At 39.4% G+C, this 26405-nt stretch overlaps 1 protein-coding gene across 1 annotated transcript; it reads left to right on the plus strand.

Annotated features, from left to right (window-relative positions):
- The first annotated feature begins 12803 nt into the window (after positions 1 to 12803).
- CFC1B (cripto, FRL-1, cryptic family 1B) lies at positions 12804 to 22219 on the plus strand. Its single transcript, XM_015598427.1, has 6 exons — positions 12804 to 12826; positions 13067 to 13116; positions 13209 to 13379; positions 14097 to 14211; positions 14319 to 14428; positions 22035 to 22219. Exons 1-6 carry the CDS (start codon positions 12804 to 12806, stop codon positions 22217 to 22219), a joined length of 654 nt encoding a protein of 217 aa, XP_015453913.1.
- Positions 22220 to 26405: the final 4186 nt, after the last annotated feature.

Genomic DNA, 26405 nt, shown 5'->3' on the forward strand with positions numbered 1-26405 from the left:
CCCCAGGCTTGACACTGGCACCAAATCTGAATCTGCATTGACTTGGTGAACACCACTTAACCAACCCTGGTTATTTCCTGAGACCCTGCCTCACCCAACCCGCCTACTACCCGAAGTTCTTTTAGCAGATGTAGCTGATGGGAAGCCAGCAGGTGGCAGCAGGCCTAAGGGTGCCCTGTGCCTTTAGCTGAGTGGCCCAGGCTTCGTACTAGTGGCAGCCAGCCTTGGGTCACATTATATCCTCTCCCACATGCCTCCAGGTCCAGCACAGGCAGTTGCCCCCACTGGATTATTTTGTAGCTCCTACCAGGTAGCTCCAGGCTGGTCACAGGAAGTGGCTAACTTTGGCCTGCAAAGAGCTCCTTCCAAAAGGCCCGAGAACCAACACACCTGGTGGCCAAGTTCAGACCACAACAGACTAATTACTCCATAAACAGCACACCAAAATGGTGGTCTCAGCAGGCACCAGAGCCTGCTGGGGAGAATCTTACTCCATGAGATAGCCCTGACTTAGAAGGTCGTACACTGTGGTTGTGGCCAGTACTCATGGCCAGTCAGCCTGAGGATCAATTTCACTGATTAATGAGCCAACAGAAATCAAGGATCAACTGTAACAGGAAGGTGCAAACAACCCACACAAGGGATATTCTTGAAGCACCTGGCTTAGGTGACTGTGTCACTTAGGCGTAGGAGACTGTGTCACTGTGTCCCACATAAGGACATTCTACTAAGACTGGGAGACATAGCATCCCTACCTAATACTTAGAAACAAACACAAAGAGGCAGCCAAAATGAGGAGATAAAGAAATGTCTCAAATGAAAGAACAGGAGTAAGACCCAGAAAAAGAACTGAATAAAATCTACAGAATGAATTCAAAACATTTTATAAGGATGCTCAAGGAACTTAGTGAGACCTCAAAAGGGATAATAAGCATAGAAAAGGAAATATAAATCATAAAAAAGAACCAGTCAGAAATGAAGTATACAATAACTGAAAAGAAGAATACAATAAAAGAATCAACAGCAGATTAGATAATGAAGAGGACTGAATCAGTGATTTGGAAGACAAGGTAGCAGACAACATCCAACTGGAACAGCAACAAGAAAAAAAGAATTAAAAAATGAGGATAGTTTAAGGGAGCTCTGGAAAAACATTAAGCATAACAACATTCTCATCATAGGGGTACCAGAAGGAGAAGAGAGAGAGCAAGGTATTGAGAACCTATTTGAAGAAATAATGATGGAAAATTTCCCTAACCTGGAAAAGGAAATAGACATACGATTCCAGGAAGCACAGAGTCCCAAATAAGGTGAACCCAAAGAGGCCCACATGAAGACACATCATAATTAAATGCCAAAAGGTAAACACAAAGAGCAAACCTTAAAAGCAGCAAGAGTAAAGCAGTTAGTTACCCACAAGGGAGCTCCCATAAAACTGTCAGCTGATTTCTCAACAGAAACTTTGCAGGCCAGAGGGATTGTTATGAAATTTTCCAAGTGATAAAAAGCAAGGACCTACAATTGAGATTTCTCTACCCAGCAAGGCTATCATTTAAAGGAGAGATAAAGAGCTTCACAGATAAGAAAAAGCTAAAGGAGTTTATTACCTTCAAGCCAGTATTACAAGAAATGTTAAAGAGACTTCTTTAAAAAAGAGGGGAGGAGAGGAGAACATAAATATGAATAATAAAGTGGCAATAACTATGTATCTATCAATAATCATTTCTAAAGTAAATGAATTAAATGTTTAAATCAAAAGACATAAGGTAGCTGAATGAACAAGATAACAAGACCCATACATATGCTGCTTACAAGAGACTCACTTCAGACTGAAAGACATACAGACTGAATGTAAAGGGAAGAAAAAAAATATTTCATGCAAATAGAAATGCAATAAACAGCTGGGGTAGCAACACTGATACCAGACCAAATAGCCTTTAAAAAAAGGCTATAAGAAGAGATGCAGGACCTTTCATAATGATAAAAGGATCAATCCAACAAGATGATATAATGCTTGTAAACATTTATGTATCCAACTTAGGAGGACCTAAATATATAAAACAAATATTGGCAGATATAAGGGAGAGATCAACAGTAATACCGTCATAGTAGGGGACTTTAATACCCAACTGACATCAATGAATACACCTTCCAAACAGAAAATCAACAAGGAAACAGAGGCCTTAAATGACACTTTATCAGATGGATTTAATTGGTATTTTTAGAGCATTTCACCCCAAAGCATCAGAATGTACATTCTTCTCAAGTGCACATGGAACATTTTCCAAGATAGACCACATGTTAGACCACAAAACAAGTCTCAATAAAGTTGACAAAATTGAAATCATATCAGCATCTTCTCTGACCACAGTGGTATGAAAAAAGTAAAAATAAATTTAAAAACTCCTGAAAACCCCACCAACACATAGAGGCTAAGTAACACGCTACTAAATAATGAATGGGTTAACTTGAGATCAAGGAAGAAATCAAAAGATACCTTGAGACAAATGAAAATGAAAACACAATGATTTAAAATCTATGGGACAAAGAGACTGGTGAAGATGGTGTAGAAAGTAGATGCTGTGCATGCCTCACGACCATACCAACATTGTAACAAAACTACAGAGCAACCATCACTTGATGTCACCTGAGGGCTGGCTAAACAGAAGCCCTACAAATGTGGACATACATAATAGGTCATATTGAGGCTGGTAGGAGGGGCGGAGATGTGAACCAGCCTGGTCCTACAGTTGTGTATGGCAGTAGAGAATCGGGAGGGATGTCTTGGCTGCAGAGTCACCTCCCCACCCTGAGGAATGAGGGGTCTTGGTTCCATGCTGGACTCCCCAGCATAAGGTTCCAACACCGGGAAGAGAAGTCCCCACAGCCTCTGGATGTGAAAACCAGTAGAGGTTGTGGCTGAGTGAGACAGAGGGCTGCTGGAAGTGGAGACCTTCCTCTTAAAGGGCCCATGCTTGAATTTATTCACTGATGGAGTCACTCACTCTGAGCTCCAGTGCTGGAGCAACTCGAGAAGCACCAGGGACAACAACATTTGCATCATAGAGCTGCCAGAAGAAGAAGAGATTATGTCAAGAAATAATCACTGAAAACTTCCCTAACATAGTGAAGGAAATAGACATACAAGCCCAGGAAGCACAGAAAGTCTCAAACAAGATGAAGGCAAAGAGGCCCACACCAAGACACATCATAATTAAAATGTCAAAGGTTACAGACAAAGAGAGAATCTTAAAAGCAGCAAGAGAAAAGCAGTTAGTTACCTAAAAGGGAGCTCCGATAAGACTGTCAGCTGATTTCTCAACAGAAAATTTATAGGCCCAAGGGTTTGGCAGGAAATGTTTAGTGATGAAACAAAGCAAGGACCTACAACCAAGATAACTCTACTCAGCAAAGCTATCATTTAGAATCAAATGACAGATAAAGAGCTTCCTAGGCAAGAAAAAGCTAAAGGTCCATCACCACCAAGCCACTATTACAGGAAATATTGGAGGGACTTCTTTAAGAAGAATTAAAAAAATGTATTGAATATATGAATAAAGAATGGCAATAACTACATCAATGAGTACTTCAAAAGAAAAAGAGTTAAATGCCCCAATTAAAAGATAAAGTGGCTGAATGGATAAAAAAACCAAAACCTTTACATATGCTGCCTATAAGAGACTTACTTCAGATTAACACACACACAGGTGTTGGAATGGAAAAAGATTTTCATGATGGACTTAGAGGTATTGTGCCGAGTGGAATAAGTCCGATAGAGAATGACAAATGCCATATCTAAAGAACAAAATAAACAACAACAACAACAACAACAAAAAGGAAACAAACTTATAGATACAGAGAACATTTTGAGAATTACCAGATGGGAGAGTGGTTGGGGGCATAGGTGAAAATGGGGTAAGGGATTAAGAAGTACAAAATGGTAGTTACAAAATAGTCATGGAGATAGAAAGTATAGCATAAGGAATACAGCCAATATTATAATAACTAAGTACATGTCAGATGGGTACTACATTTATTGGTGTGATCACTTCATGAGCTATATAGATGTCTAATTATTATGTTGTATACCTCAAACTAATATAATATTGTATGCCAACTATAATTGAAAAAAAAATTATTTAAAAATACCTATGGGATATAGTGAAAGCGGTCCTAAGAAAGAAATTCACAGTAATTCAGGCTTACCTCAAGGAACAAGAAAAATCTCAAATAAACAATCTAACTTTACACCTAAAGGAACTAAAAAAGAGGAACAACCAAAGCCCAAAGTGAGTAGAAGGAAGAAAATGATAAAACTCAGAATGGAAATAAGTGAAATAGAGTCTAAAAAAACAATAAAAAGTTAATCGAAATCAATATGTGGTTATTTGAAAAGTAAACAAAATTGATAAACCTTTAACCAAACTCACCAAAAAAAAAAAAGAGTAAAGAAACTAAATAAATAAAGTCAGAAATAAAAGAGAAGTGAAACTGATAGTACAGAAATACAAAAGATTATAAGAAAGTACTATGAACAATTATATGCCACTAAATTGGACAATCTTGAAGAAATGAATAAATTCTGAGAAACATACAATCTTTCAAGACCAAGTCTAGAAGAAACAAAAAATCTTAACAGACTGATAACTACTAACAAAATGGAACCAATAATCAAACCCTACCAACGAACTAAATTCCTGAACCTAGCGTCACAGGTGAATTTTATCAAACAATCAAAGAAGAATTAACACCTATCCTTCTCAAGGTATTCCAATAAATTCAAGAAGATGAAAAGCTCCCAAGCTCTTTTCACGAGGGCATTAATTACCCTGATTTCAATACCAAATACATTACAAAAAAAGAAAATTATAGGCCAATATTTCCGATGAACATAAATGTAAAAATCCTCAACCAAATATTAGCAAATCAAATTCAGCCACTTTTAAAAAAAATTATACACCACGATCATGTGGGATTTATTCCTGGGATGCAAGGTTGTTTCAATGTCCACAAACTGATTAACATGATACATCACATGAACAAAATGAAAAATAAGAATCATATGATTCTATCAACAGATGCAGAGAAAGAGTTGACAAAATCCAGCACCATTTATGTCAAAAACTCTCAGCAAAGCGGGAATAGAGAGAGCGTAACTCAACATAATATAGACCATATACGACAAACCCACAGCTAACATCATACTTAACAGTGAAAAGCTAAAAACATTTTCCTTAAGATCATGAAGAAGACAAGGTTGTCCACTTTCATCATTTTTATTCAACGTAGCATTGGAATTCCTAGCCACAGAAATCAGATAAGAAATACAAATAAAAGGCATCCAAATTGGAAAGGAAGAAGTAAAAATGTCATTATTTGCAGATGACATAATACTATATAGAGAGAACCCTAAAGATGCCACCGGAAAACTATTAAATGAATAAATAAATTCAGTAAGGTAGTAGGCTACAATATTAATATTCAGATATTGTTTGCATTTTTATACACTAATTACAAACTATCGAAAAAAGAAATTAAGAAATCAGTCTCATTTACAGTTGTATCAAAAAAAGTATGTAGGACTAAATTTAACCAAGAATATGAAAGACCTGTACTTGGAAAATCATAAGACATTGAAGAAAGAAATGAAATATACAAATAAATGAAGACATACAATGTGTTCCTGGATAGGAAGAATTAAAACATTGTTAAAATGTCCATACTATCCAAAGTAATCTATAAATTTAATGCAATCCCTATAAAAATACCAATGGCATTTTTCACAAAACTAGAACAAATAATCCTAAAATTTACATGGAACCACAAAAGACCCTGAATAGCAATCTTGAGAAAGAAGAACAAAGTTGGAGGTATCACACTACCTGCTATCAAACTGTTCTACAAGGCAATAGTAATCAGAACAGCATAGTAATGGCATAAAAACAGACACATAGATCAATGGAACAGAATAGAGAGCCCAGAAATAAATCTATGCCTAAATGGTCGATTAATTTATGACAAAGAAGGCAAGAATATACAATGGGGTAAAGACAGCCTAGTCAATAAATGGTGTTGGAAACTGGACAGATACATGCAAAGATATGAAACTAGACCATTTTCTTACGCTATATAAAAGAATAAAGTCAAAATGAATTAAGGTTTTAAATGTAAGACCCTAGAACTCTTAGAAGAAAACATAGGCATTAACTCTCTCACATTTCTGTTAGTAATCTATATTTTTTTTGATGTATTTCCTCAGGCAAGGGAAGCAAAGAAAAAATAAACAAATGGGACTACATCAAATTGAAAATATTTTGCCCAGCAAAACAAACAATCAACAAAACAAAAAAACCAGTCTACCAAATGAGAGGAGATATTTGCCAAGGATATATCTCATAAGGGTTTTTCCCTCCAAAAATTATAAAGAACTCATACAGCTTAATACCAACAAAACAACAATCTAACTAAGAAATGGGCAGGGGACCTGAATAGATATTTCTCTGAAGAGAAAATACAGATAGCCAATTGACATATGAAAAAATACTCAATGTCACTAATTATCAGAAAAATGCAAATTAAAACCACAATGAGATATCACCTCGCACCTGTCAGAATAGCTATCATCAATAAATTAACAAACGACAATTGTTGGCAAGGGTGTGGAGAAAAGGGAACCCTTGGGCATTGTTGGTGGGATTGAAAATTGGTGCAGCCATTATGGAAAACAGTATGGAATTTCCTCGAATAATTAAAAATAGAACTACCTTATGACCTGGTAATCCCACTTTTGGATATTTATTCAAAGAAATCCAAAACATTAATTCAAAAAGATATATGCACCCCTATGTTCACTTCAGCATTATTTACAATAGCTAAGATGTGGAAGCAAATTAAGTGTCCATTGATAGATGAATGAATAAAGAATAAGTGGCACATACATACAATGGAATATTACTTGATCATAAAAAGGAATGGAATATTACCATTTGTAACAACATGAATGGATCTAGAGGGTATTAAGCTAAGTGATATAAGTGAGACAGAGAAAGACAAATACCATATGATTTTACTTATATGTGAAATATAAAGAAACAAAATAAAAGAACAATGACAAAAAAGCAGAAATGGACTCATAGATATAGAGTGCAAACTGATGGTTGCCAGATGGGAGGGTTGTTGGGGGACTGAGTTAATAAGTGGAGGGATTAAAGAGAACAAATTGGCAATTATAGAATAGTCATGGGTATGTGAAATACGGCATAGGGAATATAGTCAATAATATTGTAATAACTATGTATGGTGCCAGGTGAGTTCTAGTCTTATGGAGGGCATCACTTTGTAAATTAGACAAATATACAACTACTGTGCTGTACACATGAAAAATCTGTAATGTTGAATGCCAACTGTGATTAAATATAAATAAATAAAATAAAAGAAGAAAACCCTAAAGACTCCACAAAAAAAAACTATTAGAAATAATAAACAAATATAATAAAGTTGCAGGGTACAAATCAATGTACAAAAATCCATTGTGTTCCTATATATTAACAATGAAATTAACAGAAAAACAAATAAAAAAAAACCAATTCTATTTGCAAGTATAACAAAAAGAATAATATACTTATGAAATTTAATGAAGGATGTGAAGGACCTATACACTGAACACTACAAGACATTATTGAAAGAAATTAAAAAAGAAACAAAGAAATGGAAAGATATTCTGTGCTTCTGACTTGGAAGAATCAACATAATTAAGAAGACTGTATTACCCAAAGCAATATAGATTTAATGCAATTCACATCAAAATCCTAATGGTGTTTCTCAGAGAAATAGAACAAAATGTCATCAAGTTTGTATAGAACCACAAAGACCCTGAATAGCCAAGCAATCCTGAGGAAAAAATAACAAAACTGAAGGTCTGACACTCCCTGACTTCAAATTATATTACAAAACTACAATAATCAAAACAGTATGGTGTTGGCAGAAAAACACACACAGACCAATTGGAACAGAATTGAGAGCCCCAAAATAAATCCATATGTATATGGGCAACTGATTTTTGACAATGGAGCCAAAAACATACAATGGAGAAAAGAAGCCCTTTTTAATAAATAGTGCTGGGAGAATTGGAAAGCTACATGCAAAAGAGTGAAACTAGACAAACATTTGATACCATACACAAAAATTAACGCAAAATGAATCAAAGACCTAAATATAAGACCTGAAACAATTAAATGCATAGAAGAAAACATAGGTACTAAATTTATGAGCCTTGGTCTCAGCGAGACCTCAAAGGCAAGGGAAGTAAAAGCAAAAATAAATGAATGGGACTATATCAAACCAAAAAGCTTCTGCATAGCAAAAGCTTTTCCCTTGAAAATTAGAAACCATCAACAAAACAAAAGGGAAACACCTGAATGGAAGAAGATATTTGCAAACAATACCTCTGAAAAGGGGCTAATATCCAAAAAATATAAAGAACTCATACAATTCAGCAACAACAACAATAAATTTTATTAAAAAATGGGCAGAGAATTTCAATTTCACTAGCTATAAGGGAAATGCAAATCAAAAGCACTAGATACCACCTCACATCTGTTAGAATGGCTATTACCAACAACACAAAAAACTAGTGTTGGAGAGGATGTGGAAAAAAATGAACCCTTACACACTGCTGTTGGGAATGTAAATTGGTACGACCACTATGGAAAATAGTATGGATGTTCCTCAAAAAATTAAGACTAGAATTATCATATATATGACTCAGCAATCCCTCTTCTGGGTATCTACTCAAAATATTTGAAAATATTTCTCCATAAAGAGATATGCACCCTGATGTTCATTGCAGCATTATTTTCATGGTGGCTAGGACATGGAAACAAATGAAGTGCCCTTTGATAGATGATTGGATAAAGAATATGTGGTACATATGTACAGTGGAATACTCAGACATAACAAAAGATGAAATACTGCCATTTGCAATAACATGGGTGGATATTGAGAGTATCATGCTGAGTGAAATAAGTCCGACTAAAATGAACAAGAATCCCATGATTTCACTTATATGTGGGATATAAAACAGAAAGCAACAAATGAATAAACAAAACAAAAAACTCATTGACTCAGACAACAGTATGGTAGGTTACCAGAAGGGAAGGCAGGTGGTGGAGGTTGAAGAGGGTAAAGAGGGTCAAATACATGGTGACAGAAGGAGACTAAACTTTGGGTGATGAGCACAGAATGCAATATACAGATGTTGTATTATAATATTGTACTCCTAAAACTTATATAATCTTAACTAATGTCACCTCAATAAATTTAATAAAAATGTAGAAATTAATATCTATGTCATAGGACGTGATTAATATCTATGTCATAGGATGTGATGCCAATAGAATAAAACAATCTGTGTGACTCAATGAATATAGTATGCCTAGGCTTATACTTAAACATTGAATAATTTTAAAGCAATTTGAATGAAACACAGATTTTAGATCAGATAAACCTAAGTTCAAATCTCCACACAGCTACATGTGGAGGTTGTTTGGTTTCAGAATGAGTCACACCAAGATATGCCTCTGTGGTATGCAGATTGTTTTTTAGCTAAAGGAAACATTAGCTACAGGCTCAAGAGAAACATCTGCCTCTCTCTTAACTACTTAGAAGAACTTGAATTAGGGGCCTTGCCCATAAGTGATTATCAGAAATAACCTCTTTTGATCTACCTATAAGGCAGGACAAACTTCTATTTACTAAGCATCTTCTCTTCTTCTCATTCTATAATGACCCTTTGAAGTCCCCAAGGTACCTTACCTCATCCCCAGCTCAGAATGTCTTGTATACCCATGTTCCCTTCCTACTTCTGAACCTCTTGTGCATGTGGAGTCCCTGATTTTCTCATGTAATAGAGGTTTCCATACATATGCATGTATTAAATTTGGTTGCTTTCTCTGGCTAATCTGTCTCATGTCCATTTGAACTTTGAGGGTAAAGGAAAGTTTGTTTCTCCTCCACATCATATACCCCCAAGCTAGTTTCTTCTTAGATCTCACTTTCCTCACTTTAAAGTGGGTATAAGTATTATAATCTATTTATTCTTTTATTCACACAAACAATGCTTTATGTGTGGTACCATGCATCAGCACTGTGATGAAAGGTAGAGATGCAAAGGGATGAAAGGAATGTTCCCATCTTCAGGAGTGTATAGCCACACAGAACATGGATATAGAGTCACAGTTTTGGCTGCGCACCAGAGTCACTGGGGCTGGTGAACAAAAATTCCGATGTTCTCTGCCCTGGAGTTCCTGAGTGAAGGGCCTGAGGTGTGGCTTAGGGGAGACCCCAGTGAGCAGCACATATTGACCGACACTACTTGAAAGTCATTCTTGGAAAATTCTTTCACATATAATTTGTTGCAGAACATTTTCCTCAGTGACTGTTTGATGTACTGAGAACGGAGAGGTAGGGTGGTCTCCAATCCTGACACAGGGTGTCCCAATTCCCACACACCTTATAGAAGCTCAAAAGGAGCCATTAAATTCCACTGGAGATCTGATGGGTGAGCTGGCTCCAGTCTTATCAGTTTACGACTGATAGATAACAAGAAAGGGGGCCTTCACCAGAGCTGGGGATCTGCCTCCCACCACTTGGCCTCCAGCTGCTCCCAAGAAACCCCTTTCAGCTGGACCTTGTTAACCAAGCAAATCTGGGATCCTCTGCAGTGAAATGAAAAGCTCTTTTTATAAGACCTTTAAGTAAATGAGAGCAAGTGACAGGATGCTAAAAAACAGGCTACAGCAGCTTTATCACCCCTAGGCCATTAGCCCTTTCTTTCCTTAGAGCCAATTTAGATCTTAAGCAAACAGCCAGAGGTGGGACATTCCATGGTTATTTCTAGCCTCTCAATCCTGTCTTCCTGGCAAGACATTTCCTTTTCTTTTTCTAGAGTTTCCATTTATAAAGTGCATATTTTCAAAACCTTATTTGACATAGGAAATTTCATGATGTTTGAGATTTGCTTCAAAAAACTTCAAGAAAAAATATGGGGGAAAATAAATAAGATTGGCAAATTTGATATTTAATTGTTGAACCCAGGTTTATGAGATCACTGTCTTAGCTTTTGTATATGTCTGAAAATGTCCACAATACAAATTTAACTTTTAAAAAACTGTGGGGAAAAATTAGATGTTTAGGTACTACTTTTAAAACTTTAATATTATCAGAAAGGTTTGCATTCAGTATCATCCTGTAAACTGAACAGTTTTAAACTTCTTAGTATTCAAAGAAATACAATCCTTTTGTCGATACATGGTTTCATTTTAGCGTATAACCCATCTAGGTCACAAAAAAGTTTTTACTAATTTAAAGTCATAAAATGTACTTACTTTTATATATAACTAAATTATGGAATTAACAAATAATAGTAAGTTTAAAAGTGTGTTTGTCATTATTCCAGTTACAGATATTTCATGAAGTCTCTGGGTGTCCTCCTCCACGTGTCCTGCCCACTCAGGGCTGGTGCCACCTGGTCTCGGCAGCTCACAGAGCCAGTGGTTAGGAGGCCTCACTGCAGCCAGGCTCACCAATTCCCAACTGGTTTGTCTAACAGGCTCTTTAATAAACCTCACATTTAAAGGTTTAAAAAATTAAAGCAGTGATAAAGACATCCTTGGAGGAAGCATGCTATTTTTGGAAAGCATTTTTTAAATTAAAATCACAGAACAATTTGCGCCAGAGTTAGATGGTGTCTTCTTTAGTGCTGATAAAGGGGCCCAGTCCATATTTTGGTAATTAGAAAACTTGAGACTCAGAAAGTCCCAGGAGAGGCCCCCAAATCACTCCCTTCTTGAATTCAGAGTAGGCTCATCATCAGACAATGGCCAGTGGCAGTTACCCCTGTGCTCCCAGATCTTTGGATACTGAGCATCCTACAGACTTCTCATACTATCTATGCATTCCATGTTTTTAAAAAACCTAACTGCAAGGGACTTAAACTTTAAGCCTTAGTTGCTTTATCTTTTATGTGGAGGATTAATAATATTGCCTCCCCAGAGGGGTGCTATATGAAATTAGTAATCTATATGACATATATACCACCATACTGGGCATAGAGAAAAGGCTCAGTCTGTGGAAATAGTGACACGTCCTCAGGAAGCAGGTGTTGAAGTGTCTCCCTTTATATTCATGCTCTCCACAAAAGACTTTTGGGACACAGGCCTGCTGGTTATGTCCCACTCAGCAGCTCTCTTTTCTAGCTGGGCCCTCTCCCGTCTCCTAGTATAAAGAGTTAGCAATATAAAAATCTCCATTTTCCTGTGACAACTTCTTTGTTCATGTCGGGGTTTTATTATTATTATTTTTTTCAGTGAGGAAAAGGCTTGTTGCCTTGGTCATCAATGCTTTACATCAGAGGTTGATCACTCCTGCTGCTGTCAGCACTGTAAACACTGTTGGGGATAAGATGGGCCATGTCTCTACGAATCCCCCTCCCCCCAGCTGGGTTTTACTAAGGGGAGAGTCCTTGAGGCTCTGCCTGGGCTCTGCCTGTCACAACAGACCATTGCCTAAAGAGCTTCCACAGCAGAATTCAGAGATTTTAAATGTTATTTCCTGTTGGTTAGGCAGAGGGTAGGAGATACCTGCATCTTTTGTTCCTACCCATCTTGTATCCTGATGTAGTTACTCCAGGACCAGGAGTAGACACCTTCAAATACAAACTCAGTCAGAACCAGCTTACTTGGAAATTGATCTTCAGTGTGTTGATGAGAGAAGGAGACTCTCGACCCAGACGAGTCAGCGGGAAAATGACCCGGAGCTACCTTGTTAGGTAAGGACAAAGATAATCCAGATCTTAGAGCCAAGAGAGGTCTTTAAAAGCCTCCAGAAAAAATTGCAATGCATGCATGGTTGTTCCTTCTAATTAAAAATTGCAATGCATGCATGGTTGTTTCTTCTAATACTTTCTTGGTCTCAAAGTCTTTATATGAGTGTATTACAGTTTATACATATGTAAATTTCTGCGTATGCTTTTTTATGTTTTAAACTTCAGTACTTTTCTTTATTCTAGGTTTTTGTTTATGCTCAGTTTGGCATTACAGGTCATCCATTTGGGAAACAGTAAGAAGCATTTTATTTACAGTCTTTTATTTTTTATTGTGTATTTGCTTCTCAATCATTTTCAGCCTTATAATTGTCCATGTTTTTAAAAGGCTATCCAAGAGAGAAACATAAAGGTAGTAGAGAAGAAGTCAACAACGCTACAACTCGGAAGCTCCAGCAGAAAACACTCAACGGGACTTCGAATTTTAGGGAGGTGAACGGAAGCACGGAGGGCTGGAGGTCACAGATCTTGCTTCCTTATTCCTGGGCTTTCCAAGAGCGTAAGTTGCGACGCTGCCATAGTGGTCATCTCAGTCACCGAACTCCGAGTTTAAGGTCTGATAAAAACCTGGAATAAATTAAAGGTAAAACGAGAAACCCAATAGAGAACATTTTATCATCTTCAAATGATGATGCACTATAAAGTAAAAATATTTCCTAGCGAGGTGTTGTTCTTTTACTCCGAAAAAAGAGTTTTACTATTTCACTGGTAAAAAGTTGCATTTGCTCTTTAATGGGTATTTTTCTCAGGTCCAGAGAACGGATTTAAATGTATTTAAAACAAATATCCCAACCCAAGGTAATAGCGGACTCCGGCTGTGGCAGACTCTCAGGCTCCAGACCTCAGGTCCCCAGGGAGTAGATGTGGGTGGGGTGGCGTCATCGCACTTGTGGGTGGTCCTCGCCCCGGAGGCCTGTCTTTAATCACTGTCGCGGGAAGTCGCAACCTGAATTTAACATGTGAAAGGAAGAAGGAAAACCCTACTTGTTGATGGCAGGGTTTCATGTGGTGTCATCCGGCTTGTTCCTGATCCGCCGCTCCCCAGGTTTGTTTTTAATCCATTAATTAACAAGCAGGATTTACCTGAACAAACACACTTAGCCGGGAGTTACTTTTATCGCCTCCCCAAGACAGCCTTTTCCTGCTCTCTTTGGGAGGGTCTAACGCAGGGGGCGGTGTGCTAAGCCCGGAACTGACGCCCAGGCGACTCCCATAGGTGCGACCCAGCGGCCGCGCTGCTGCATGAACGGTGGAACCTGCGTGCTGGGCAGCTTCTGCGTGTGCCCCGCCCACTTCACCGGCCGCTACTGTGAGCTTGACCAAAGGCACAGGTAGGCGCAGGCATGAGCGAGATGGAAGGACGCGAGTGGGCGCGCCCGGAGGGGCGCGCCGGGCGGGGCGGGGCGCAGCACTAACATCGGGTCTCGGCCTCTTCCAGCGAGTGCGGCGCTCTAGTGCACGGAGCCTGGACCTTCCGCGGCTGCCGGCTCTGCAGGTGTGTCTTCGCGGCCTTGCACTGCCTCCCCCGCCAGACACCTGGCCACTGCGGTAAGGGGACTCTCAAACCTGTGTTCACAGTCCACACATGCACGCAGTTGCCTCTTTATACACACCTATCCATAGCTATCTATATGTGCCAGAAGACACAGAAATGAGCAAACTGGATCAATTCATCACTGGGAAAGTCACATTTGTTGTGAATCACATAGTGTATTATCATTTCAAAGTTAATTCCTAAGTTTTCCATATCCGATTGCTGGATTTAAAGTGATTTCCAAGCGGTGTCCTTAAATGCCCTCCTTTACAGTGAGCTGAATTTGGGGAGCATGTAAGCAGAGCTGGGCCTGGCAGACATGTTACTTGACAAAATCTCCAGGGATTTTCCTACACTACGATCACACCATCTCAACTGCTAAATGAGAGCACTGGAGTGGGACGGGAACAAGCCTGCATGGCTAGGCGCTGCCCTTTCGGGCCAACCCGTCCATGATCCTAGAGAAGGATGTAACCACAGCTCAGGCTTTAAAGCCAGCAGGGTGTGGAGAACATACAGAGTTGAACACTCATTTGTGAAGATTCTGAAGTCACCAACTCAACACAAATGTTCCACTTGTAAAACTCAGTAAGGAACATGAATTCCCTAGGTCAGAAAACAGATGTAACGCTTTGCTGCTGAATCATCACCTTGGGCAGGGTCCAGGGGCATATGTAAAGAAGTCACAGTAATTCAGCCCCACATCGTGTGCCCTCTCCTCTCTTCAGCAGGCTCGGGCTAGGGTAGAGTGAGGGGCACAGTTAACGAAGGCACCGCCCTTCACCTCTCTTTGCCAGTGCGTGGAGTCGGGCCTGGGCCGGCTTGCCTGACTTCGTCGAAGCTCCTAAACCCACTTTCCTGTTCCTCTCCATCCCTGGGCAAATCCCACAGTTGAAGGTCACAGTTAATGGTAGCACAGCACTTCAACTCCACTCATGCCCCCTTTTCTTCTGTCGAGATTGCAATGGGGTGTGTGTGTGGGGGGGGCGGTAAGGTAGGATTGTGGGGGGTGAAGGAGGTGGGAAGTGGAGGTAGGGAGGCTGGAGCCCTTCAAGCCCACTTTCTCTCTCCACCCTCTGTGGGGCTGGTAGTTGGAGGAGCACACCTAACAGAAGCTCAGCTTTAAATCCATCTTCTTGCCCCTCCCTCCTTCTCTCCTCTGCAACTTTGGGTAGGATTTGCAGTCAAGGGACACTCTTAATGAAGTGCAGCCCTTCACACCCACTACCTACCCCTCCCTTCTCAGCCAGCTCTGCACGGTGCCAGCAGTGCTAGTAGTGGGGAGTGGGGCTATAGTTCAATATGTTGCACTCCCCTCCCCCACTTCCTCTTGCTGACTACATTTTCCAAAGCCCTCCCTCTCTTACTGAGCACTCAGTTTGCTGGGCTTATGCCTCTGATTCACTAGCTGCTCCTTCTATGCCCTAGAGAATTAAATTAGGAAACACATCAGAATTGCAGGTGATACCTGTGTCTTCCTATAGGTGAAATAATTTCCCACCTGCCATTGGTCCTCCCAGCAGTAATGTAGGAAAGGGGTTAGCTATGATTTCCATTCTCCTATGCAAGGGCAGCTCCAGTTGAGAAGCAGCAGGGTAGATTCCAGGATATTTGCTCACTATTTGTTTCCTTGGAAATATCCAAGGCTGGGACTGCATCTGCCAAAGACAGTGACAATGGCTCTGAAAATGTGGCTTCTGCTCATCAAAGATAAAATAGTTCAGTCATGTTTCAGAATCATTTGTCAGATGCAGAAAGGGCAGTAGCACCTTTGCGTTCTTTGATCAATGGATCCTGCTTCAAGGCAATGACAGTGGTGGTGGCTGTGCTGACGGTAGTTAGGATGACGTGAAGATGACAATGATAGCAGCTATGCTGATTGGTGGTTTATTATGATGTGAGGATGATGATGGTGATGACGACAGCTGTGCTGATGAAGGTTTATGATGACATAAGGATGACAGTGGTCATGAGGATAACTGTCTTTATTAGCTCTCAGTATATTTCAGGCATTTTATACACTATTCCATTCAGTTCTCATAATGTTAATTGATGGTCATTGGTACCAGCCAATTCATTGCCAACAGGAATCCCAATTTGGGGTGTGGTGAAAAAGAAAATTGATTCAGTGCAAACAGCTCAGTTGTGATATAGCATGGCTGTGAGAATAGCACGTGGTGGAAGAGCTCAATAGTATTACACCTCAACTATGAAACAACATGGCTATGAGGCAGTTCTGGGATGAAGCAGCTCTGAGGTATGGTGGCCTTCAGTTGAGGTGGCTTAGGTAAGACCCCTCTGAGGCTGTACAGTTATACTCTGCTCCTCCTCACTCTATCCTGCTCCACTCTGGTACAGCAAGATATCTTTGGTGTTTTGTCTTCTGTGTTTCATTTTTGGTGTTTCAGCTCTAGCCAGGGAAACACAGTCTTCAGTCTTTGGTGGAAAAGGAAAGTGTACTTCTGGAGCCACAGGGGAGCTGATTTATATAAAGAGAAGTCCCACTCTGGTCCTTGATTGGCCCATCCTCATGCAAATGAGGACACCAATCCTTGCTGTTTGATTGGTACAAAAGGCACTGTCCCAACTGGTCAGAATGGAGCCACTCTGATTAGTCGGTGAGCATGCTGATGGGAATATAGCTGTGCAGTGCCTATTGGTTGAAATATAATTACAGGAACTTCTTTTAAAGGATTGGCTCAGATGGCAGGAACACAGAGCAGGCAGGCAGTTCAGTGTGAAAGGCAGTTGAGTGCAGGCTTCTCCTTGAAGTGTGGTTTGGGTGAGAGACCTGTTTAGAAATGGCTGTTAGGCACTGCTTTTAAATTTTAGCCCAGTTAGCCACCAGGAATCCTTCTTGGTAGGTATCTTCTTTCTTAGGGTGTGCAATAAACGAGCCTATGAAATAGGTACCATTATATCTTTTATATTTCAAGAAACTGAGGCTCAGAGTGGTTATCTCCAACAGCTAGTAAACAGGGTCTGATTCTTTTTTTTCTTAAGTGATAATTACAAGAGGCTAATTAATTTAGAAATTTATTAGTTTCAGGTATACAACATAATTCAATATTTGTATACATTGTGAAATCACCACAATAAGTCTAGTTACATACATTACTACACATAGTTAACAGAATTTTTTCTTGTGATAAGAACTTTTAAGATCTACTCTCTTAGCAACTTTCAAATATATAATACAGTATTATTTACTATAGTGGCCTTGTTTTACATTACATCCCCATGAATTATAACTGGAAGTTTGTACCTTTTGAGCACCTTCACCCATTTCACCGCCCCCCCACCCCCAACTTTTGGCAACCGCCAATTGGTTTTCTGTATCTATATGTTTGGTTTCTTTTTCTTTTTTTCCCCAAGATTCTGTTTATAAATGACATTGTATGGTATTTATCTTTGTCTGACTTATTTCACTTAGGATAATGCCCTCAAGTCCCTCTATGTTGTGTATGTGTGTGTATCTATATCTATATCTATATCTACATCTGCCTCATTTTCTTTATTCGTTCAGCTATTGATATATACTTGGTTGCTTCCGTATCTTAGCTATTTGTAAATAATGTACAATGAACACATTGTTTTGTCTTCTTTGGCTAAATACCCAGAAATGGGATTACTAGAGAATATGGTAGTTCTATTTTTAATTTTTTGAGGAAACTCCATACTGTTTTCTATAGTGGCTGGACAAATTTACATTCCCACCAACAGTACACAAGAGTTCAGGGTCTGATTCTCAGCCAATGTGCCATTTCTGTATGCTACCTATAAGAATAATTATCAATGTGAAATAAAGAAGATATTTTTGATGTTATTTAGAATATTGAAAATTTAGCCATGTTCTAAATTCAACAACAGAGTAATAGGTAAGTAAATATTTTAAATCCTTTAATGGGATATTATGATTTTGAAGAGTGTATGAAAGTTATAATGGAAAACTATGTTGACAATATAATGATGTGAAAAGACACATATGGATGGAGTATCACAAATAGATAACAACATGCTATGGAATGGTGGCCCTCTTGCTCCTCCAGGGACTTGTAAGCTGAAAGATCTCCAAGGGCCCTATTTGTTTTAATTCTGTGCGGGTCCAAGAATGACAACTTTCTTAATCTCAAATATAACACTTTTTCAAAGGCATATTTTTCCATTCTGATTTAAAAGGACACTATTTGTTCCTCAATTTTCTCATCTAAAATTAGGAATTGATCCTTCGTACTCACACAGACGTTGAAGGATGAAACTTATGCAAAATAACCTTGTTTGTTGGTGTGAGCTATTTTGTAATTTTTCTGCTCCATGATCTAAAAAAATGCTTTGTGCATAATAATTCTAAATAAATATTGAATGAAAGACCTTTGACCTCTTAGTTCCAAATACGGTTATAAAGAAGAAATAACCATATAAGCCATTACCTATTATTATATTACAATTCAAAGAATCTATTTTTAGTGTTCTAAAAACAATATGCTTTAGACAGGTAACTATCATTCTGCCATTTTCTTCATTTACATTTGTTAACTTTGCATTTAAAGAGGCAATGTGGCATAATAGAAAAAGCATAGGAAATCCCCCCAAATACTTGTTCAAATCCCCAAAAATAGGTGTTAATAATTTTTATGATCTTTATGAAAGGTTAAATGACTTGTGCTTCAGACTCCACAGCTGCAAAATTGGAGCTTAATGTTTACTCATTGTTTGTTCAGCTAAAAAGGCATTGTACCTGTTACATATTATATACGAAATAAATTATTGCTACTTTATTAATTATTATTATAAATTGTTGCTACTATATATCACCATCAAAGTATTCAAATCAATACAATGAGGTTAGAAAGAATTACTTCATAATATAGCATTTATATGTAAATTTACTGAAATATGTTTTTTAGGTTATAAATGACACCTACTAATCTTTGGTGGGTATGAAGTTAATTAGGGTAAAAAAAAGGAATAATAAACTTCCAGCTAGCAGGAGCCTTTGCTCAATCCTTGAGCCAGTCTAAGATCTCATTATGCTAAGAAAGTAGTTCTTCTTCCATATAGCCCCAAAGAATTAAATATTTCATTAGCATCAAGAACCAGTTTAATGCTCTAAAATTTAGAATCTAAATAATGACACAATGAAGTAGCAAGCTCAAATGCCTTCAATAAATAGGTAATATAAATGTTAGATTGTAGTCAGGTGAAGACTCACCTCTTGCTTCAAATTCAGTTTTTAAAAATATATTTCAGGCATAACCAATCAACCAATGAACCAAGAAAAAAACAAACAAACATCTGCAGGCCAGAGCTAGTTGTGGGGCTGTGGCCTGTGGGGAAGATGGCCCACACGTGTCCCGGCCTCAGATGGCTCCAAACTGATGGTATGCTGCCCTGGAGAGAGCAGAACCTTGGCAAACACTCCTGGGATGTTCTCCCATAATAGGTGCTATTCCAAAGGGTGAGCTCCTCTTGGTGTCATAACAGGAGAGGAAGCCATTTGGTTCTTAGGGGGATCAGGGGTCATCTGAATATTGGAATGTTTTGGGAATGCCAGTTCTGGACTTCGCATTCTTATCCAGGTGGCCTCCAAACTTAAAAAAAAAAATCTCCTACTTCAGTAAAAATACTCAAGCATGTTCCCCATTCAGTGACAGTAACACAGTTGCCATGCCGTGCACGCACAAACTTGATTTCACTTATATCTTCCTTTCCATGTATGCACAAAACTAACATATCTGATAAAAAGCTTTGAGATGTCTCACTGAGTCTAAAAAAGACCTTTTGATAAGAATATAATAAAAATCTCAGGTTACAGTAAGTCATCCATTGGTAGCAGAATTTCTTTTTTGGTATGACAAAATAATTGTGGGTGTAGAAGCATTGATTTTGTAGATTCTAATATACATAGTAAATTTTAATAAAGTTTTTCATATAAACTTGTAGTGGAAGTTCAATATTTTCTCTCTAAGTTCAGTGGGTGACCTTGAGACCCTGGCAGGGACACCACATAGTGCTCACAGCCCCAGTTTGGGCACTGCTGCATGAGGGGCTGTCTGAGTCTAACCAAATTCACAAAGCTGACTAGAAACAGTGGCCTTTGAGTTTATATACAAGAAAAGACTGCCAGCAGGGTCTGAATCCTTCTTACTTGTGGGTGGCCTATTCCCTTCTTTCAGGGGAAAATCAACACTGAAGTTCAGTATGTGCTGACTCCTTTCTCACCTGAATAGCTTCTTCTCACACCGTGAGCCTCCTTTCTAGCTTTCTGGAGCCTCCTCTGGGCCCAGATGTTAGGGTTTTTGGTTTGTGGGTTCTAGTATCCTGGAACAACCCTTTCCCAAGGTGAGGTGGTGTGGGGAAGATGGCCAGGTCTGGAATGAGCCTAACCTTGGCCCCATCTTGAGTCTGGCTTCCTAGACCTGCCTGCCCACCACAGCCCACCTGTGAAGTAGGTGCAGAGTGGGTCCCTGCTATTGCTGCTAGTCTTTGTCATTACTTGTTCATTACACTGTCTTATGCTCCCCACACGTTCTCACATCCAGAGGGCATCTCCTGTAGATATCGTAGAGAGCAGAATTGACAGGCCTGTCTAGGGGAGCGGGGGCGACGGGGGGAAGGCCAGGCTGGCCTCTGCAGAGTGGCCCCAGGGAGAAGTTCCTATAGTAGGGCCCTTACTCAGCTGCCTGCTTTTCTGCCCAGCCAACCCCACATCCAGCCCCAGATTTGCTTGTGAGAATGCTTTGGTGGAGTTGACATACTTGTGACTATACTCATGGGGCTTGCCAGCTCACATGGTAATCACATACCACTGGAGATTTTAGCTAAGACCCCTGCCCGGCCCCAGTGTCCTTCATAGTGATTTCTGCTCGGGCTGGGGTCTCAGCCATAAAGAAAGCCAGACGTATGGGCCCTTAGAGGACTTGTTATGGAGGAGTCACATTTTGACAACAGGGTGGAGAGCTCTGTGGGGTGTGGAATCAGCCCCATAATGCTGGGGAGCTGTTCATTGCTGTGACTACCTTGTGGGACTGTTGGCATTGCTTTATGGATGGACACTTTTCTCATGTTTAGTAAATTGTCCCTAGTCAAAGAAATAGTGATAGGACTAATGTGGGGAAAAGTTGGACCTTCATTGCACCAGATAGATGCAAGCTATTTTATTGTTTGTATTTTAAATCCCATCTGTTTGCCCCTGATTGCTAAATGACTTGGTGTGGAACTCTAAAAGATCACCTTGATCAGCTCATGTGCTAAATGAGAGGGGCTGCAGGGCCATTTTTTTGTTAGCTTTAAAAACAATCAACAAATTATCCTTCAGCTCCAGGTTCCACAAAAATCCTATTGTGTCTGACCTCAGGAAAAGGAATATAAAGCTAAAGGCAAGCACATCTTCCTTGAGGTGCACCCCCATGGCTGGCTTCCATCGGTGAGTGGGGTGCCCTCTGGTCCCTGTGGTGTGTGCTGGGTGAGCCTGTGTTGTGGGCTCTAATACAAAGCCCCATCAGGCCAAGCCTGGTGAGAAGGCCAAGGTAGGAAAGGACCTTTATCAAAGAGGGTACAAACATTTCTGAAGCAAGTATGCACCAGAGTGTCTTAAACACTCTTGGATTTTTTTTTCAGACCCGAAAGACTTTCTCATCTCACACTCAAATGGACTAAGCGCTCAGTGCCTGCTGAGTTTTCTCACCCTCCTGCCCTGCTTCCTCCTGCAACGCATGCTCAATGAAGGGGAGACTGCTGACCGGCCTGCAAAGACCTTACCCACAATCCACACCAGCAGGACTGAGGCATCCCTGGCACAATGAGCAAGGGTGTTGAGCAAGCTTATTGCTCCTGGGAAAACCAAGGACTTGTGTATCGATTTTAGTTTCTGTGTTGTTAAGTAATAGATTTGTTTCATTTCCTATAAACTGAAGCATGAGATGGATATTTTTATTAATAAACATTTTCATGAAAGGGCCTTTTTTGCTTCCCTAAGTTTTATGTCAAGGTACATGACTCAGCCCCACGTGAGTAAACACCAGAGGCTGGGGCTTCTTCAACCCTCTGTCATCTCTAATGATTTCAGAGTAGATTAAGCAAGGCCTTCCTCAGGTAACATCTCCTCTTCCAGCACCCCAGCCCCCATGCATAGATGCCCCAGCATTGCTGCAGCACCTCGTGTCATTTGTTTGTTCACTGTCAATCTCCATACTAGTCTCTAAGTCCTTGAAAAGGTGGGCGGGGACAGCTCGCATGTGTATTCCCAATACTGCTAATGCTCTATCTGACAAGGAGCAGCTGCCTAAAAAGTGCTTCATAGATTGAGAAAGGAAGGCAAGAAAGGGAAGGGAGCTAAGGCTGGAGAAACCCTCCTCCTTTTTTCCAGCTCTCTCTACTAGCTGTTCCTTTGTGACACCCTTTTCAGGACAATTAGCACTTCTTGGGATGATCACCAACATCTCCTTAAAAGAGGAAGATTCTACACAGCAGAACCATTGTAAAGGCAAAGCAGGGATAGAATTCAGCCAAAGAGGTTACACAGTTTCAGGCCAGCCCTTTTCCCATAGGATTCAGTCATTTCCTGACAGCCAGTCAGGCCAGAGGGTTTACCTGCAGCAGGCCAGCCACCAAATCTGAACTTCAATTTGAAATTAAATACCTGTAAAAGACTCTGGGAAAAAATCAAGGAGACTAAAGGGCCCATTTTCCTGCCAATCACGCAGTACTTGGGAGTCAGCTGTCAAGTATATTAGCTCTCTGCTGATTAGTCACAGCCCGTTTGAACAGATACCACAACTAGAAATCAGAGGAATGAAGATAAGAATATTACAAATTATTCATGTAAACAAATAAGAATAAAATATAAGAGAGAAAAGGACTCTGAAATAGACAATACAACCTGAATTAATAAATCAATTGATCAAAATATTGAAATCTTAGGGGGTGGCTCCATAGTGTAGTGTGGTTAGCATGTCTGCTTTACATGCAGAAGGTCCTGAGTTCGCATCCCAGGTGGAGCCACAGACCATGCCCTGGGTGTGCCAGGCCTCCCGGGTGCATGCCATGAGCGTGTGGGAGGAGATGCCCCATCTTCAGAGATCCAGTTCTCAAGGGGAAATGGCAACATCCATAGGTCAGGAGTAGAACTGGAGGGGTAGAATTAAAGAGGGGGAAAAATACTGAAATTTTATAAACTTACAGGATTTCATTTAAAATGTTCAAAGCTGAATTCAATGGAAACACCATTACAGGATTTATTGCCTATGGGATATAAAGTTACATGTACTAGAGTGATTTTAGGGGCAGAAAAATGTCTTTGAATCAACACTGGAAACTCCTTGCTCCTAGACAGTTGTCCCAGTGTTCAATGGTGGAGACACTTCATGGGGAGGGTGGTTTCATCTCTACCTAGATGTTAGGGTACTACACACATTAGGTAAATAGAGAGTTCTCAGTGTGAGCACTGAGATAGGAAGTCGTGCTGAATTAAATGAGCTGCTACCTTAGTGTTCTGCATAGAGTGTGAGCACGCACACACATAAGCTGGCACAGACTTCAGTGCGGGGAGTGGAAGGGAGAAATAACAATGCAAAATTTGTCAGTGATTTGAAGTCCATCAGGATGGGGCCAGCATGCTGGAGACCATCAGTGAGACAGAAAAGCCTGGGTAGAAGCTGTGCTGTCCAGAATGTCCACTTTGAGAGCATACACTTCAAATAGATGATAGTTCTATTGAGTTTTTTAGCTTTTTAAAATTCACTGTAGTTCATAAGCCTATGTAATACAATTCTTTGAAAAACCTATGTTATAAAAAAGTTTATTGGCACTTAAGCTTTACAATCATTGGCTATGAAAGTATGAATTTAATGTAACAGTCAAATGAATGTTAAAGAGAAAAGAAGGTATACTTTAGTAAAAGATTGACTTGGACTATGATTCATGAAAAATAATTATTCAAGTTTTGAGACAGATATTTCTAGGCAATAATGATTTTTGATAACAAAGTTGTCTATAAATAGTGTCATGTGCATTTTGAGCAGTACCTTCTATTGCAGCTTAATTATTATAGAAACAAACAACTGATGGACTTTGTAAATTTTCCCTAAGAACTTGATAAATATCTTTGTACTATACATAGAATATTTACAAAATGCCTATCCAAACTTTTATACCAATGTGAAGTATGCTGAAAAACATAGGTGGACAAAAAGACACATTATCTTATTTTTAATAGCTGCATTTAGGGAACTGAACTGAGAGGACTGTTCCACATTTGAGAGGCTACAATTGTGGTAAAAAGGAAAACCAAGACATGTTCATTAGTAAAAACATCTAAGATATAAACTCGTTTACATTTTAAGTAGACTATTAGGAACCAAGATTATGGATTCTTCTAATAGAATAATTCCTGATTATAAGCAAGAAAACCAAATTAACCATTTTGTCATCTCGCTCTCATCATCTATCATCTATCATCTATCTATCTATCTATCTATCTATCTATCTATCTATCTATCTATCTATCTATCTATCTATTTATCTATCATCTATCTATCTATCTATCTATCATCTATCTATCTAATCTATCATCTATGCACTTACTTAACTAGCTAGCTAGCTAACTAACAACTAACTAAGAAACTTTTACCTATCTAGCTCTGAAAAGAACATAAAATCTCATCTAGGAATTATGAAAAGTAAACTGCCAACTTTTTCTGCAATGCTTGGAGAATTTGAGGATAAAAGGTATTTTCCCTGTTTGTGCCCCACCCCCACCACAGGTATCCAGGAGACCATTCAAAAGCAGAAACTTCCCAGGAGACAAAAGAGGGCCCTGGGCTCACAGTTGGCACCTTTACAAAAATGTGTCACATATCTTATCTATCTCCTTCTGTTGAGAGTAGATAGGCTTGCTAGGCCACTATCTCAGAGCTACTCTGTTCCAGGGCCACCTCACTGTCCTGGTTTTACTCACCTTGACAGAGAGTGAAGGGACTTCCCTTTGGAGAAAGCAAATACAAGCTCTCTCCATTCTGGATTGTTTATAGAAACCACTCTTTCTTTGCCAGCTTTTGTTCTCATTCATTCTTCTCTGGTGCAGCCTAGAAAAGCAAGGTCTGTCACCATAAGTCCCTGTATACTCTCGCTAAGGGAACCACACAAGGACGTTGGGAGAAGGAACAGGGAGAGCTATAGGATTTATTTTAGCACCATGGTTTTGACTCCCTGACTGTTCAGATCTTTCAACCCTACCTGGATTAGAGTTTACTCCAGAGCCAGAGCAAATGACTGCTGGGTGAAAAGCCCTTTTGTACCCTCCAGGTATATCACAATTTCCCCTGTCTAGCCTGGAAGCAATTGACTTCTCTTGGCTGGCAGAGTTCAGAAGCAACCTCTGAATGTATTTCCAGTTTCTGCTATCTGCAAAAGCCTCTCTGGTCCACATCACACTGGCAGCATTACCTTTCTATTGAATTCAGCTTTGAATATTTAAAGTTAAGTTCTATTACCTTTATATGCATAGGCTTTTCTCATTTCACCTGGAGCTATTGGGGAAAAAATAAAACGAGGAACTGTGTCTCCTCTACTTAGAACTGCGAGCACTCCACTGATCTCCTGACCAGCAATTGGACCCCTACAGGGCCCCAACCAGACATTATGAAAGTTTATAGCCACACATATGGCTGAATCCCCAGCAGCTGAACCACCAAGCTGAGTGAGGCTGCTGTGCTTGATAATGGCTGCAACACTTTCACTGAGGTTTATATACTGACATGCAAGTGAATGTTTAATAACAAGCTCCCGAGAAAAATTATATATGTAATAAATAAATTATATATTGTTTATTATATACAAAGTTATAAATTTATAAATAATAACAAAATACATAATACTTTATGTTGTAAATTCAATATAGCCAAAAGCTTTCATTGATTTTTACCAAATTTTACATTCATACCCAACCATGTAGTTCAAGCATAATTTGATAAATGCTGCTGCATCCTGATA

This window comes from Pteropus alecto, unplaced genomic scaffold, assembly GCF_000325575.1.
Source record: "Pteropus alecto unplaced genomic scaffold, ASM32557v1 scaffold76, whole genome shotgun sequence".
NCBI classification, from domain to species: Eukaryota; Metazoa; Chordata; class Mammalia; order Chiroptera; family Pteropodidae; genus Pteropus; species Pteropus alecto.

Excerpts from the sequence above, each read along its gene's own strand:
- CFC1B (XM_015598427.1), top strand. The coding sequence starts at position 12,804 with ATGACCCGGAGCTACCTTGTTAG. Across the intron at positions 12,827-13,066 it reads ACCCGGAGCTACCTTGTTAG|GTTTTTGTTTATGCTCAGTT; the intron begins GTAAGGACAAAG and ends TCTTTATTCTAG. Across the intron at positions 14,429-22,034 it reads CCAGACACCTGGCCACTGCG|ACCCGAAAGACTTTCTCATC; the intron begins GTAAGGGGACTC and ends TTTTTTTTTCAG.